This window comes from Culex pipiens, chromosome 2, assembly GCF_016801865.2.
Source record: "Culex pipiens pallens isolate TS chromosome 2, TS_CPP_V2, whole genome shotgun sequence".
Classification (NCBI taxonomy): Eukaryota; Metazoa; Arthropoda; class Insecta; order Diptera; family Culicidae; genus Culex; species Culex pipiens.
In genome coordinates, this window is record NC_068938.1 from 141,900,281 (window position 1) to 141,916,188 (window position 15,908).

A 15,908-nucleotide genomic window follows, 5' to 3' on the forward strand; every position below is an offset into this window, starting at 1 on the left:
TTCGGATAATCGAATCACGAAAAAATATATATCTTTTTTATGGTTGAGTTAAAGTATAACCCATAACTATTCTAAAATGATTTCGAATTTTAAAATCCAAGATGACGACCAAAATGGCGGCGATAAAAGATTTAAAAAATGCATTTTTAAATTTAAAAGGCAATCAAACATTTAATTTGACTAAAATGAGATCGCAGAGCTCAAATTAGATGGTAAAAATAAGAAAATAAAAAATATGAAAAAAAAATTTAACTCGCGGACAGCGTGAATCCGTGAAATTTTGCTTTTTCCGCGAAATCCCGTGAAATGTATGTTTGTGTGAAACTGTAACGATATTTCTTAAAATAATTTATCAAACTCAAATAGGAATACAAATAATCTTAGTAATTACTGCAAAGTTAAGCGGTTTAATTACTAATATAGGGTTAGTGATTTTTGACGATTTTGTGTACGGCTTAAACTTCGAGAAATTTATCAATTTTCTCAAATATTTTTTAAATAACAGTATAATAAATATTTGATCCATAAAAACTATTTAAGTACATTTTATTATTTTTCAATTGAAAAGCTTGATATGAACCATTTGAAGAATTGTTCAGTTTTTTTTCAGCTTTTCCGATAGTCGAGGGTGAGGGGCAAAACAAAAATGAAATAACAAGCCTAGGTTTCAATATATGGATGAAAAAAGTTTTTTTTAAATGCATTTTACAGGCGTACAGTTGCTTTCCAATCATTAGTTTTGAGAATATCGAGGTACTTTTCGTGGGACTGTACATTGGTATTTCATGAAAATTTAAAATATTTTCAAAGGAGTTCAAACACGCTGAATATGATTATAAACGCGGAAAATGCATTTTGACCGGTTTTCAGTTGGTTAAACTCTAATTTTCATTTAAATTTTGAAGTTTTTCGGAAAAATATTTTTTCCCCGTGATTATTCAGGGGGGGGGGGGGGGGGGGGGCGCGACATAAACTTTGAAAAATATTTGCAACGACCTTACCTTTAAAAACATTTCAGATTTTTTCTGAGTTCGGTTTATTTTAACAATATTTGATTGTTTGGGTGGATGATTCCCGTGAAAGATAAAAAAAAATACACTTTTCTTTGTTTCCTGTTCTCCTTTTGAATTAAAAATTTAAATTTCGTTACAAATCATATTATTTTTGCCTATTGATTTTAAATTAAGTTTATGGTAAGTGAGAGGAAAACTTTAAAAAAATATTTTCAATAGGCTTACTGTCGCAGAAAATTCTAATTATTTTACTCATTTTGGCTGAACAAGATTAGTTAATCTTGCTTTGATATAAAATTTAATAAAATGCAAATCAGCGAAAACTTTATATCTTTACTAGTCGAATATTAAAAAAAAAAGCAGTTCAGTAAATGAGAAAATGCATACCCAACATTTTGTTTCAAAAAATATAAAGCGCTCTTCCATAAATCAGGTGGAAACTTTTTTGAAAATTAGGAGAATCTTGTTTTTGTGTCACGTTAAAATTAAGTGAAGTTTTTTTTTAGTTTATTGAAGAATAATATGAAGCATAACAAGCAATTTCTGTGATTTAAACATAAGATTTTTAGAGTTATTTTAACATTTTTCACGTTCCGCGAAATTTGCGTGAAAATTGGTGTTTTGAAATTGAGGTCCCCATGAAATTTGCAATTTTCAAGCGTGAAAAATTACTAAGCCTAAATATTACATAAAATCTCATAAAATAATGCATAATGTTTTTTACACCCAGGCTTTTTACACGCAGCTGGATTACTCCCTTTTTTGCTGTGTTAGCAAATGTTGTACCCGTATACCGGGACAAAAAATAAAAATTCCCGGGATTCGGGAATTCCCGGCTTTGGAATAAAAAATCCCGGGAATTCCCGGGATGGACGCACTATTTTTTTGCCAACAGACAAAACACTAAATTCGTAGGTTCAAATACAACAACAAACAGTTTCATCTTTTTTGAAAGTGTTTGTCCGAACAATTGACATGCCCTACTTTGTCTCGCCAGGATCAGGGTTACGAGGACACCGATTGCTCTACACGGAGAGACCGGCAGGGGCAAATCTAAGAAAATCTTGGTTAATTTAACTAAAAGTATGGGTTAATTTTTTACACAGCTTTTTTTCAACAATCGATTGTTGATTTTGTTAACCCGAAATTGCTGACCACCGGTAATTAAAATTAACTAAAAAAATATTTGGAATTGCCATTTTCTTTGGTTAAATGGCCGAAAAAAATGCTAGCAGTCGACTGCTAGAATATTTTTTTCAGAAAATTAACTAAAAATTTATTGTTTTCAGCTGAAATATTGTGGAATATTCTGTTAAAAACAGACTGGGAAGTGTTTTTCAACTATTTTTCAACAATTTTTTTTCGTTGTATCAACCGAAATATTTTTGCATGCAGTAAATTATTAGTGGTTTATAACAAAACATTTCTTAATTAGACATTATTTATGTAAGTGTTGATATATATTTTTTTAATTATCTGGGCTGGGCCGAATTTCTAGCTATATTTTAACTATTGTCTTACTTGAATACAGAAAAATATTCGTACATGTAGTCAATAATTAGCTGTTGTTAGTAATTTTTTATTGAATTTTCGGTAAATTTTGTAATAATGCCTCACAAATAAATGCTGAGTGTTTTTATTTTCGCATTTATTCTGCCTAAAAATTTTACGTTTTGTACTACTTTGTTTTTTAGTATGAAATTATTAAATTACTGTTAAAAAGCATAAAAACAAAACTTTTTATTAACTGTTTTTATAAAACATGTAAAGTTTGATTAATGTTTAAAAAAATTACGTTGCATAAATCTAAAAAAATAATAAAAAAAAAATTTACAAATGTTAAGTTTCTCGTGAATTCCTTAAAATTATAAACCGAGCAAAATTTTCACCAAGTTTTAAGCTTATATTTTTATTATGTTGTATAAAATTAAGTGTTGTATCCACTTACCATCACTGTGAAATCATCCGATAAGTCATCATCATCTACAATGGTCTCAGGTTTAGTTATTTTCCTTGTGGTTGGACACAGAATTTTCACTAAAGTGAACCTTTTGCTGCAAATAGACATGTGAAATGTATTAGTAATTTGATACAAAATTCTTAATTTCGGCTATAAACTGAAAAAAGGAACGTAAATAAATGTAATATATAAAAAAGAAATATCAATAATGCTACTTACCAAGGTTGCATTAATTTAACAATTAGTTTTGGCAGCGAACTTTCATTGCATTTGATTCAATTTATTCAACGTACTCCGATTCCTGAAAAAAATATTTTTAGTTTTACTTACCAGTTTATTGAGCAGTCGTATTGCAACAAAACTTTCAAGATAATAATTATCTTCTTTTATATATTTTATACATTTTTTTTATATTTTACTTCATCTCTATTTTTTATGTTGGCATGTGTACGCATTTCTGTGTATTTTATTATTGATGATTCTGAAAAAAAAAAAAATGGTTCATTAAGATTTTATCCGTCGTAAGCACGAAGCTTTTTAATGATTCAGTTTTCTAATAAGAATCACATTAGGTAAATTATTGTGGAAAAATAAACCCATACTTACTTGGATTAACCAACATTTTGTTAAATTTGCCCGGGCTGCTTTATCCGTGAAGAGTCGGGCCGCCTTTCCCTTCTATTGCCCTCTCGTTCCATCAAACATTCTTATAACGTGTTCAACTCACTCGCATTAGAGGTCCTCATGGCGACCTTCGCTCTTGCTTGTCATAGTTTATCACCTGCAAAGAAATCATCAACAAACCTACTCACCAATTCCACCTCCCCAGTTGCAACACTTTGATTTGCCACTTCAACATTAGCTAAATAGTGTAAGTTTCACCTTTCACATCCTCTCACTTCACAATTAACAACACAAACTCAACAAATCGACCGCTCTCGATCGAATCCTGACTTCAAATGACAGACGTAAACAAACCCAAGTTCATCTTTTAAATATTCAACCAAATGTAAATTATATTCAACCAACAAAATTTTTGATTTTCCTAAAACCAAAGCTAACAGTCGAGCACGATCATTCGAGTTCGGGAAATCTGTTAGCTTTTTGCCTCTAGCATTTTCAACAAACAGGTTATTAAATTAATACTAAATTTTGGTTAATTTAACTGAAAATTGACAGTGACAAGTACGTTTTTGTTAAAATTTACGAAAGTAAAATCAACAATTTTAATTGTTAAAATTTCTGAGCACGGTCTCTCCGTGTAAAAATTCAAACCTGACGCAAGCAGGAAGTATCATACAAACACCGGAAAGCAGCACTAGCAGTCTCCCAGTCGCCTGGGAAAAGCCACACTAACACACACACACATTATAAGGCTATACCTTTATTCCTGGAAGCCGGAAACTGGGTCAATCCACACTAAACTGGGTTAGCATCGAAGGGACGCGTTTTGGGAGAAAATCGATTGTTTTGCTAGATGTTTACTACGCGCGTAGTAATTTCACCCCAAGGTCACGCAGCAAGGCAACCTGTTTGAATTTCGAAATTGTGTGGTGTTTTGAAACAGTGGAAAATGTTGGGGGATATATTTTGAAAGGGCCGTTTCCGAAGTTGTGAAATTAGTTAGCACATTCATGAGCTTGTTGTAACAACAATGGCGGCACAAACCAATAAAATAATTCAAGTGTTTTTGTCTAAAGCGCCAGCGTGTACAAGGTTTGCCTTCGTTTTTTGCCAGCTTTTTGTACTGGAGATTGGGGTGAATTGTTTGTAACTTTAAACCATAGAATAAAATTAGATCCATGTTGCTTCATATATAGACTGATTAAAGCAATACTACGTTTTATTTATTGTAATTACAGATAATCTCGATTTCCCCTATAAAAAAAATGGCAACGCGTTCATGTTTAAGATAACAATCCGAAAGAGTTGTGTGGCGCTATTACTGGTGGAAAACGTTTATTTTTTTGTTATTGCAATTTTGCCCATGTGGAAACATGGCATGACCATGAGAGTTGGCTTTGGGATTGCACTCTGGCAGGCCTAGTAAGCCAGCAAGCCGGCTAATAATCCATGGTGAACGATCGCCAAAGCGAGAAGAACGACCGTGTTGTATCAGCAGCAGCAGTGCCGCGGGGATTGGATCGTTCACCTTTTGGGCGATGTTTGCTTCTATTTTGAAATTTTAACGGCCGACGACGATGGGGCTAAATTAAGCAGGCTGTGGCGTTGCATTTAGTGGATGACATTTGGTGGAGCATGTCATGTTGGGATGTGTCTTAGAACATAACTAGGCCAAATATCTTTCAAAGGTCTCTCGGTTTAAAATTTTCAACTATATATCATGACACCATCTAGAAAAAAAAAACAATTTTCACATTCAAATGAGTTAAATTGTAAGAAATCAAATTTCTTACAAGAATCTGAGTGTAGTGAGTTCAGCCATGTAATAAATGAGGTTTTCATGTTTTCTGGAAACTGCTACTTACGACCAAAATTCTAGCAGACACTTACATTTGATTGCTAATATTCAGCTAAGCCGCTTAGTAGTCGGTTCAAATCAATATATCCCCACGGAATGATGCACACATGCAGCCGGACCCACCCCCATTGCATAACTTCGCTGGTCGCATCAAAGGAGGGGGTAGGTGAACGCCTTTCGCGTGGAGGCAGCTTTTCCGGTCTGTGGCGCTTCTGCTGCTAGGCTGAACTAGGTGCCGGTTGAGCGCCTCGTCAGATAATCCTGACCGTGCACACAGAGCACTGTAAGGCATGCCGAAGTCAATAAAAAAAAAAAGTTCGTTCTGCACTGTTGGCTCAGAAAAGCTGCCGCCTAATGAGACTCTGTTATGAGCGACTCGTGGATGGTAAATTACGAAAACATTTTCCCGGCCAAGGTTAGTTTTTTGATCAACGTTGTATGATAAAAGTATTGGCAGTTTTAAAATTGATTTTAGGCCAATGCAAATTTAATTTTCAAGGTAATTTTTGTCAGACTTCTTTTTCCAAAATTGTTGTTTTCTCGAGCCCAATTCTGAAACAATCTAGTTTTTTAAATAATCTCATTCTTTTGTAAATCCTTTCAAAGCAATGCTTCTGGGGTTGGACCAAACATTATTTTAATCTTATTTTAATCAAAGAAAATCAAGGATTTCAACAACATCACAGTGTTCCAGATCACAGAATCAAGTGGAAATTTAATTTCCGAAAAGCTGTGCAGTTTTAAAGCTTTAGTGTTTTCGAAAGAGTTGCTGCAAATCTCAAGGGGTAACTTTTGGCTTGAATTTGATAAAAATAGTGTTTTTGTAATACAATTATTATTAGGCCAGGCCAATGCATATTTTATTTAAAGTTTTTGTATCAAAATTGCTTAACCCTTTACTGCCCAAATTTTTACGACGAATTTTTTTTCCCGTATTCAGGAGGCCGTTTTGAGCAACTTTTGTTCTACGAAAAAATTTACCTCTCTTGTTTTATATTTTTCGTGTTTCAGTTTTAGTGTTTTAATTTGCATTTATCTTGTTTAGTTTATATTTGTTTCTGATAGTTTTTGGCTTACTCTACCACCTCCTATTATTACCTTTTGCCTATCTTGTTTTATCATGTTTTTACAGTAACTTTTCATTTTTTCGCATGTTTTTCACATTTTCTGCCATAGAACTATACCATTATCATTTAAATCGCAAAGAAATCCTCGGAAGCATTGTCTGGTACACTACAAAAAATACTGCATGTACTGTACTTATTTACACATAATACAAAGGAAATGTGAGTAAGAAACACATACAAAGTTGACCCAGAAAAAAAATTAAGACAATTAAAAAAATGGCAAAGTCTCACACTTCCAACCATGTGTGTGGTCCAATCCAATACCCGCTAACCGGTAGCGAAATTATGGGAAAGTATAATTTGTATCAGACTGTGTACATGCCGAATGCTGATACAGCTTATCTCAGTCCCGGGTATTAGGTAGTGATAGCCCTCGCGCTGCTTCCAACGACCCATTTCAGAATGACAGAGCTCCTTGCGGTCCAATTCCGAGGTCGCTGGGCATTGTTCGGCCCCGCCTAAACATAGAAGCAAGCATCTGAAGGAAACTCGATCTATATTTAGACTTCCAATCCCCTCAGGCAAATCAGGGATCAGCGCGTATTTAATAATATAAGAAGAAGAGATAACATGTTTCATCACTACGGATCAATTCACTGCTAGAGTGTAAACCTTCTGATGACCGACTGCTTAGCGTCCCAGACCACCACCAATCCCAAGGTTTTTAGTTTTTATTCACATTCAAATTCCTGATTCCAAATTTCAAAGGTACCGACCGGGATTTGATCCCTAAACCTTCTGCTTGGGAGACAGAAGCCGTAACCATTAAGCCACGGAGCCGGTCACACACTTCCAACCATACAATTTTATTAAATTTTAAGAGTTCTTCTTTCCAATGCTTTTTATAGATCAAAATTTCTTTGAAAAATGGATTTATGGCGATTTTTTTAGATCAAGGTCCGCCTAGAGGCGGGGTCGGGAATGTTGTGGAAAAGTCGGGAGTTTCCCAAAATCTGCCAAAAATTTTGAAAATCTGTGGAATTTTTGAGTTTTTGTCAAAAAAATCGGGAAAAGTCGGGAATTCCAAGCGTTCTTGTTTGAAAATTATTTTTTAACTCTTGAATAATTTTGTAATATTATGTACAATTTTCAAATTTAATTCACTCAATTTTGCTTTAGTAACTTACTTTAAATTTAAAGTTTCCACTATTTCAATATATTTGAGTTTGGAAAATCTGTTTAAGACATTCAAAATCTTAATAAATATTGGATGCCTTTGGCACAGATTTTCATAATATTTTTCATGAACCAAATGATCGCTATTAATTTTTGTTAATCAAACAAAACGCAAAGGCATTGAAAAACTAATATAAAAATAGAGCCTAATGGCCAGCTTAGAGTTATGATTCCACACAGAAAAAAAATCATGGTAATATTACATCTGGCAAGGGGTTCATCTTTTATGTCAGAAAAAATATGTAATTTTACCTCTGAAAATGAGTATTTTTACCACTATTCTGGTGTAACGTCGCATTTTCAGTCTAAATTGAGGTAAAATTACATCATAAAAGAAATAATATTCAACCTTCTAAAATTACACCTTCCAAATTAACACTTTTTTTGCTGTGTAATTCATTTTGTCACATAGGTTGAATATTTGAAAACAGATTCCAACTTGAATTTGGCAATGGCTTTTTTTGTAAATATTTCTAATTGTTAAACTAAATTCATTAAGTAATTTAAAATATTTTTTTTCCAAATGTTACCCTTGAATTTTTTTTTTAGAGTATTAGTAAATTACTTACTATAGATATTGAAATTGCATAAAAAACATTAATCACTCTTCAAACATTTTGCTGAAATTAAGTGGGAAAACATAAAATCATATAAAACTGATGTTTTATAAAAAAAAAAAAACAGTTAAATACTGACCACTAGACAAATTAACATTGATTAAAAAAAATCAATATCAAAAATTATGAAATCCTTGATATTTTTCTAAATTCTTTGAATGAATATTAAAAGCATTTATATTTTAATCGTTCTTGGCAAAAAATAGGATTGAATTTATAAATTCAGTTATTTATAACTTTCCGTTTCTAGTTGAAACAAAGTATCAAAAACTATACGTTTGCCAATTTAAAAAATAACATGAGCAATTCTCTACCAAAACCGGAAATGGATTTTATTTGTATTTTTTTATTTGGCTCAAACTTTGTGGGCCCTTCCCTATGACCAAATAAGCTATTTTGCGTCATTGGTTCACCCATACAAGTCTCCATACAATTTTGGCTGCTGTCCATACAAAAATGGTATGTAAATATTCAAACAACTGTAACTTTTGGGTGAATTTTCTGATCAATTTGGTGTCTTCGGCAAAGTTTTAGGTATTGTTGAGGACTTTTGAGAAAAAATAGGTTCACGGAAAAAAAAAATTTGCAGATTTTTTAATCAACTTTTTTTTCACTAAAACTCAATTTCCCAAAATACATATTTTTTGATTTTCGAGATTTTTTGATATGTTTTAGGGGACAAAAATCCGCAACTTTTGAGCCACAGAGAAACATGGTCAAAAAATCTGCCGCCGAGTTATGAATTTTTGAAAAAATAGTGATTTTTGGAAAAAAAATCGAAGTTTGACATTATTTTTTAATGCTAAATTGAATTTGCAATCGAAAAGTACTTTACAGATTTTTTGATAAAGGGCTCCGTTTTCAAGATATAGCCACCAAAAGTTCGAAATATTTGCAGTTTTTCGATTTTTAAAAATAGTAACCATGAGTGACCATTTCTAAAAATATTTTTTGAAAAGTTCAGAAAATTTGCTATAAAATTGTCTAAGAGACATTGAAGATTGGACCCCGGGTTGCTGAGATAGAGCCGCTTTAAGAAAAAGAAACACGAAAATTGAAGTTTTCTTCTTTAAAAAAAAATATTTTTAGAAAAGGTCACTCATGGTTACTATTTTTAAAAATCGAAAAACTGCAAATATTTCGCCAAAATCGAACTTTCGGTGGCTATATCTTGAAAACGGAGCCCTTTATCAAAAAATCTGTAAAGTACTTTTCGATTGCAAATTCAATTTTGCATTAAAAAATAATGTCAAACTTCGATTTTTTCCAAAAATCATAACTCGGCGGCAGATTTTTTGACCATGTTTCTCTGTGGCTCAAAAGTTGCGGATTTTTGTCCCCTAAAACATATCAAAAAATCTCGAAAATCAAAAAATATGTATTTTGGGAAATTGAGTTTTAGTGAAAAAAAAGTTGATTAAAAAATCTGCAATTTTTTTCCCTGTACCTATTTTTTTCTCAAAAGTCCTCAACAATACCTACAACTTTGCCGAAGACACCAAATTGATCAGAAAATTCACCCAAAAGTTACAGTTGTTTGAATATTTACATACCATTTTTGTATGGACAGCAGCCAAAATTGTATGGAGACTTGTATGGGTGAACCAATGACGCAAAATAGCTTATTTGGTCATAGGGAAGGGCCCCACAAAGTTTGAGCCAAATAAAAAAAATACAAAAAATAAAAATGGTCGAAATCGGCCGATTTCATAGAGAGTTGCTCACAAGGAGGTTATAAGTATTGTTGAACTTTAGATTATTTTTCAAAGACTTATTGTTTGTGTTTCTAGGTACTCTGAATCGTAAGTACCAACCACTAGTGTCTTCCGTTTTAACTACATACTTCGCCGCCCTGGGCTTCTAGGTGTTTGAGTACGGCACGGAGCGACGGCGCCGGATACCCATATTTACACATAGAATTTTTAAAGCGTCCGCCGCGGATTCGAACAAGCATCCTCTGCATTGTGAGTCCAGTGCGCGGTCCGATTGATCCACACGGGCGTCCCGCCCAAACAACTCACCTTCTAATGTCGATATCTCAGCAACTAATGGTCCGATTTCCAATTTTAAATTCAAATACATTCGTGAAATTTTCCGATCTTCCCGATCAAAGCAAAGTTATCTGTAATTTTCATAACATATGTTTTGTCTTTTCAGATGCATCTCCGAGTGCAGCAGTTCCAGTGACACAGAAATCGACAATGAAAACAGGTAAATCCATCCATCCACTTTTAGCCAAACCGCCCAATCTAACAACAATTTCCCCCCTTTCCAGTGACACCGACATCCCGCCGCACTGCCACATCACGCTCAAGTGCACGCGCGAGATCGCCGGCTTCAACGGTCTGGGCGAGGCCGTCCGGCGGCTCGACTTTCGCTCTTCCGTCCGCGACGGGCGCCGCTTCAACTACGTGTGCGCCCTGCTGCGGCTGCTCGTGTCCGGCAAGGGCATCACAAGTCTTCCGGGCGGGGCCCAGCGGCTGCTGCTGCAGATGCTCGAGGAGGTGGCCACGTACGTGAGCGATTCCCAGCAGAACATCAACGTGCTGCGGGGCCTGGTGCAGCAGCTGCGATCGCTCGTCAACCAGGAGAACCAAAAGTGCTGGGGCAAACCGCTCGGAAGTCAGAGCCTGTGGGAGGGCCACGTGCAAACCATCCAGCGGATCCAAAACATTGCTAGTCAGATTCAAATCAGGGAGGTCCGTATCGAGTTTGGTGTCCGTTGAGCAACAACCTACAGCTTTCACTTTTCCTTTCAGCCCGGTCCAAACATTCGCCCAAAGCTACACGACCTGCCAGAGGAGTGCGTGCGGGAGATCATCCTCAAGCTGACCGACTACAAGGATCTGGAATCGTCCGCGTCGGCCTGGTCGCTGATGGCGGCGCTCATCTCGGAGCAGCGCGTGTGGCGCGAGCTGTCGCACTACCACTTCACCAAGCAGCAGATCGACGTCATCCTGGACAAGATGTGCCTCCAGGACACGAAGGAGCGCCACCGGAACTGGCAGGCCATCTACCACGCGCTGCGAAAGTGAGTAGATTTTTTGCGCGTGGTTCGTGCTTCTTCCTAAAATCAAGAAACCAAGCGCCTCCATGGATTCATTCTAAGAAAGGGAGATTTAATGGAGGGGCTTGGCTCAAAATTTGAGCTTTACTTTTTAGCCGGAGGTAGTTTTTGTAGGTGCTCCGATTTGGATGAAACTTTCAGCGTTTGTTTGTCTATACATGAGATGAACTCATGCCAAATAAGAGCCCTCCGTGACAAAGGGAAGTGGGGTAAAACGGGCATGTTCATTCTGTGGACCTCAACTTTCGGTAGAAAAAATAAAAATCTTAGAATCTAGAATTTTTTAAAAGGTCCGATTGTTGAACAACTGAATTCAACGAATTATTTCACAAAAAATATCATACAATTCATAAAAACATAACTAAGCTAGAATTTGTGTAGGCCGTTGAAATATTTTTCTAATTTAAAAAAAAGGTTAAAAAAAACTTCAAAAATTCTAAGAATTAATAATATTTTTTAACTATTCGACGTCGTCGTGCTATCTTGTCGCACCCGCCATTTTGACGTTCCGAGAAAAACGCGTTTTAATGTTTGACCTTGAATATTCAAAAACGAGCACACGCAATGTAAACAATAACAAACACGTTTTGCTTGGCTCACCATTCTGTGCATTGTTCCAAAGTTTGGTTGAAGTTGGTTGCTGGAGTCCCGAGTTATAATTACAAATGTTTACGGTAGTCTAGCTTGTACGTGCGACAAACGCATCCTGACTTTCCTGGCCTGAAATCCCTTTGGCCTTTTGTCGAACTACATCAATTTTCATGGAGTGACAAGATAGCACGACAAGATTTAAACTACTTTCATATGTAAACTGACAAAAATGCACGGAGTTTTTTCGGTTTTTGTTGAATATCTCAGGATTGAAATCGAATTTTGGGGATCTGTGAAGGTCAAATGGTGAGGCATTGTGAGCTGCACAAAATGGCGTTCTTAACTCAATTTGGCCCAAAATGCACGTACGACAAGTTAGCACGATGGCGACGTATTGAAAAATTCAAAAATATCAACAACGTAATTTTTTTAAAAATTTCAGCATTATTAAAAATTTCTGAAATCATAAAATTAAAATAAAACAATAATTTTAGGAGTGTCAAAAATTTAAAAAAAAGGTCAAATTTCAACAAAATTAAATAATTTTAAAATAAAAAAAATACGAAAAAATTATATGAAAATTAAAAAAATTAAAGCTATAAGAAATTCTATAAATGTAAAAAGTTCTATTTTTAAGTATTGAAAACACAAAAATATCAATTGCGAAAAAATTTAAAAATTTCAGAATTTTTTGAAAAATAAAACAACATTAATAAAATTTCAGAATTTTAGGAATGTTAATTTCGAACAATATTTAAAATTTCGGGCATTTAAATAATTTCTAAATTTTAAGAAAGTCAAATGTTTCAAAATATAAAAAATCAAATTCAAAAAAAATCAAAAATTTCATTTTTTCAGGAATTTTAAGAATATTACAAATGACAAATTTAAAAAAAATTCAAGAATTTTCAGAGTGTTAAAATTTTTAAAAATATTTAAAATTTCAAACATTTAAACAATTTTAGAATTTCCAAACGATCTAAAATTTCGAAAATAAAAAAAAAACAAAAATCTCAAAAAAATAAACGGTTTTAAAATTAAAAAAGACTAATGCCATTGCAAATATTTTTTGATGTTTATGTCTCTCGCCTCTGACTAAAGTTGGGAAAAGTCACTTCGGGCCATTTTGATCTAATGATTGAAGTTTACTAAAAAAGGTTTACAAAACTTAGCTAGTGTTAAACCTGGCCAATTACCTTGCTAAACCTTGCATTTTTTTGTGATTGATGGATTTTTATAAAATTTGTTCAATGATTTACGTCTGTTTATCTGTGCTGAAAGGATTCGGACACGAATCCAGAGAATTATATTACGACGATGCCAACCAACCAACGATGCCATAGAGCGGGTGCGAAAAAAACAAAACGTGTTTTTAATCAATTTTTTCTCTCCCACTTTCCAGGATGTACGGCGTCCCCGAGGAGCTCCAGTACGCGGAAATCCTCGCCTTCTGCCGGCTGTGCCGGTGCCTGTTTTGGCCCTCGGCTGGCCACCCCTGCATCGTGGACCAGGACCCGGACATTCGGCAGCGCATCCGCGAGGCCGGCAACGCCGAGTCCATCGAGACGCAGCCCGTTCCGCCGGCCCAGTTCCTCAAGTACTTTTCGCTGTAGAAAGGGGGTGGGCGGTGTTGTTGGTTTTTTCAGTGTTCAAGGATTGGGGAGCCGTGATCGGAGGTTGAAACAAACAATAAGCATTAACAAACAGAGAGCAGCATCACGATTTTATTACGTAGCAACAGCAGCAACAGGATATAATACAGAAGAAAGCATTATATTTTTGAAGCCGTTTCAGGACGCGCGGATATTGCTCTTTACGCAAATCAAACACAAAAACACACAGACATACAGATACAGATTTAACATCGACCTGCTCAGCGCTATTTAGTGAGAGAGAAAGACGTTGCTTCTTGTTCGTGAGCAAACAATCGAATTTTAGTAGCTTCTGATAAGAGAGCGAGTAATATACAGCATGAATCGTGTCAGATTTGAATTTATTACGGCAGAGAAGTGAGAGTTAGAGATCAGATCGTATTTACACTAATCCAGTAGATTACCAATGTATGCAATTGATAGCCAGACTTCTCGTTTTGGATATTTTCGGCGCTGTTGCAATAGGGGAAACTTTTGCGTCTAATCATTTGAGTTGTTCTTAATACATTCACGCGCATAACTCAACCTCTTAGAAACAATAAAGAAATCGTACGTAAAATAAAACAATATTCAAAACCGTTCGAGTATTTGTGATATCTTTTCGATTCGATTCGAGATTGCGTGCAAGTCTTTCCTGCGACAAAGAACCATCGCAGATTGCGTAACTTCTCTAGACTACATTTAAATTTTAATTAAACTGCAACAAAAAACAAAAGCATAATATGTGATAAATGAGCAAACAAGAGAAATCTCTTTAAAACATACACAACAAAAAAGAAGTTCTATTCTGCGAATCGCGCAACGATTTTCAATTGAATCGCGATTCCGGAAGTGTTTTTTTAAAACGCAGAAACATAACTGCTCTTCATTTTGGACGTTCTTTTTTAAACTCTAATCTATTTGTATCTATATGTTATATAGAATTGAACTGAATTATTCTTAATCTAATCACGTCGTCGTCGTCGTAGTAAAAATCAAAACTTGTTAGTGAAACGTTTTTTTTTTTTTTGGAAATCCGTTAGGTTAGTTTTCGAAGCGATTGCATTCAACAAATCAAGTTCCTTTTTACGTAAAAACGAGCCCAGCAAAAAAAAGTAACGGAAATTCAAATAGTCAAATAAGCCCCCAAAAACGGAGGTAAAAACAAGCCAATCATCCAATACCAATAGTGTTAAGTTGTGCTCTTGATTTCATTAATTTCACAAAACATCACACCTTCACAGAAGCATTGTACCGATAAGTAAGTGTCCAACAGAGAGCACCCAATAAAAAAAACACACATTCAGACGGGAATCGTTCGTTTTTTCTACGTTGTTGTGTAATAGAAGTGGTAGAATTTAAATGAAACAATATCAAACACAGACACACACACCAATAAAGAATATCCCTAGACCTAGTGAGCCAATCATTATTGCTACGCTAACCGTCGGTTATTGGTTGGGCAATCCTGAACAGACAGATCAAGAAGAAGAAGAATTCAAACAAACGATGACAGCTAATTTAACATGGTTCAGAAAAGGTTGAAAAGATTGGGACAAGCAAAAAATGTTCGTTGAAACAAGAATGCAAGCTAGAGAGATTAATAAATAGTAATTTACTATGTATTTCGTTTATCAGAAAAATACAATATAAAGATAAATATATTTTAAATATAACATGAATATTTCTTTGTGTTGTTTAAGTTATCCGAAACTCGACTTCCCTTTTCATCATATTGTTTAATAGGTAGATATATGGATTATTTCGTAAGAACAACAGAATGAAATTATAACCTAATCTCTCCATGACTTTTGCGCTTTTTATTTATTTTTTATTTTGTATCAAATTATCACTGTTTTCATGGCGCTCACGCACACTATCGTTTAAAATAATTTTAAGCATGTTTGGGTTAATTTAAAAATTATCAGAATTTTTAAAAAGTTTCAATGTTTAGTATCGCAATTTTTTTTGCAAAAAAATTTGCTATCATCAAATCTTTCATTTTTTGTGAAGACAAATGATTGCAAAACAACTGAACTAGTGTAAAATGCACTTTTAACATTTTTGCATTCAAATGTTGAGACTATGGCTTGTTATCTCATTTTTTAATTAATAATATTTTCTAAACCAGATTATGCACCATCACGCACTATGGCTCAATGTATTGTTTGTTTGTTCGTTTTTTTTCTTTTTTTACAGTTTCCTAATTTAAGCAATACTTATTTTGAGAATTCAACTTTTAAT

The 15,908-nt window shown here is 34.5% G+C and overlaps 1 protein-coding gene across 1 annotated transcript in view; it reads left to right on the forward strand.

The window, feature by feature from the left end:
* Window positions 1–15,346, forward strand: part of LOC120417978 (F-box only protein 25) — a 37,617-nt gene extending 22,271 nt beyond the window's left edge. The window contains exons 3-6 of the mRNA XM_039580218.2: window positions 10,533–10,586; window positions 10,651–11,074; window positions 11,135–11,406; window positions 13,436–15,346. Of these exons, the coding sequence (XP_039436152.1) occupies window positions 10,533–10,586; window positions 10,651–11,074; window positions 11,135–11,406; window positions 13,436–13,646 (961 nt within the window). The 3' untranslated portion in view covers window positions 13,647–15,346. The remainder of the gene's footprint in view (window positions 1–10,532; window positions 10,587–10,650; window positions 11,075–11,134; window positions 11,407–13,435) is intronic.
* Window positions 15,347–15,908: the final 562 nt, after the last annotated feature.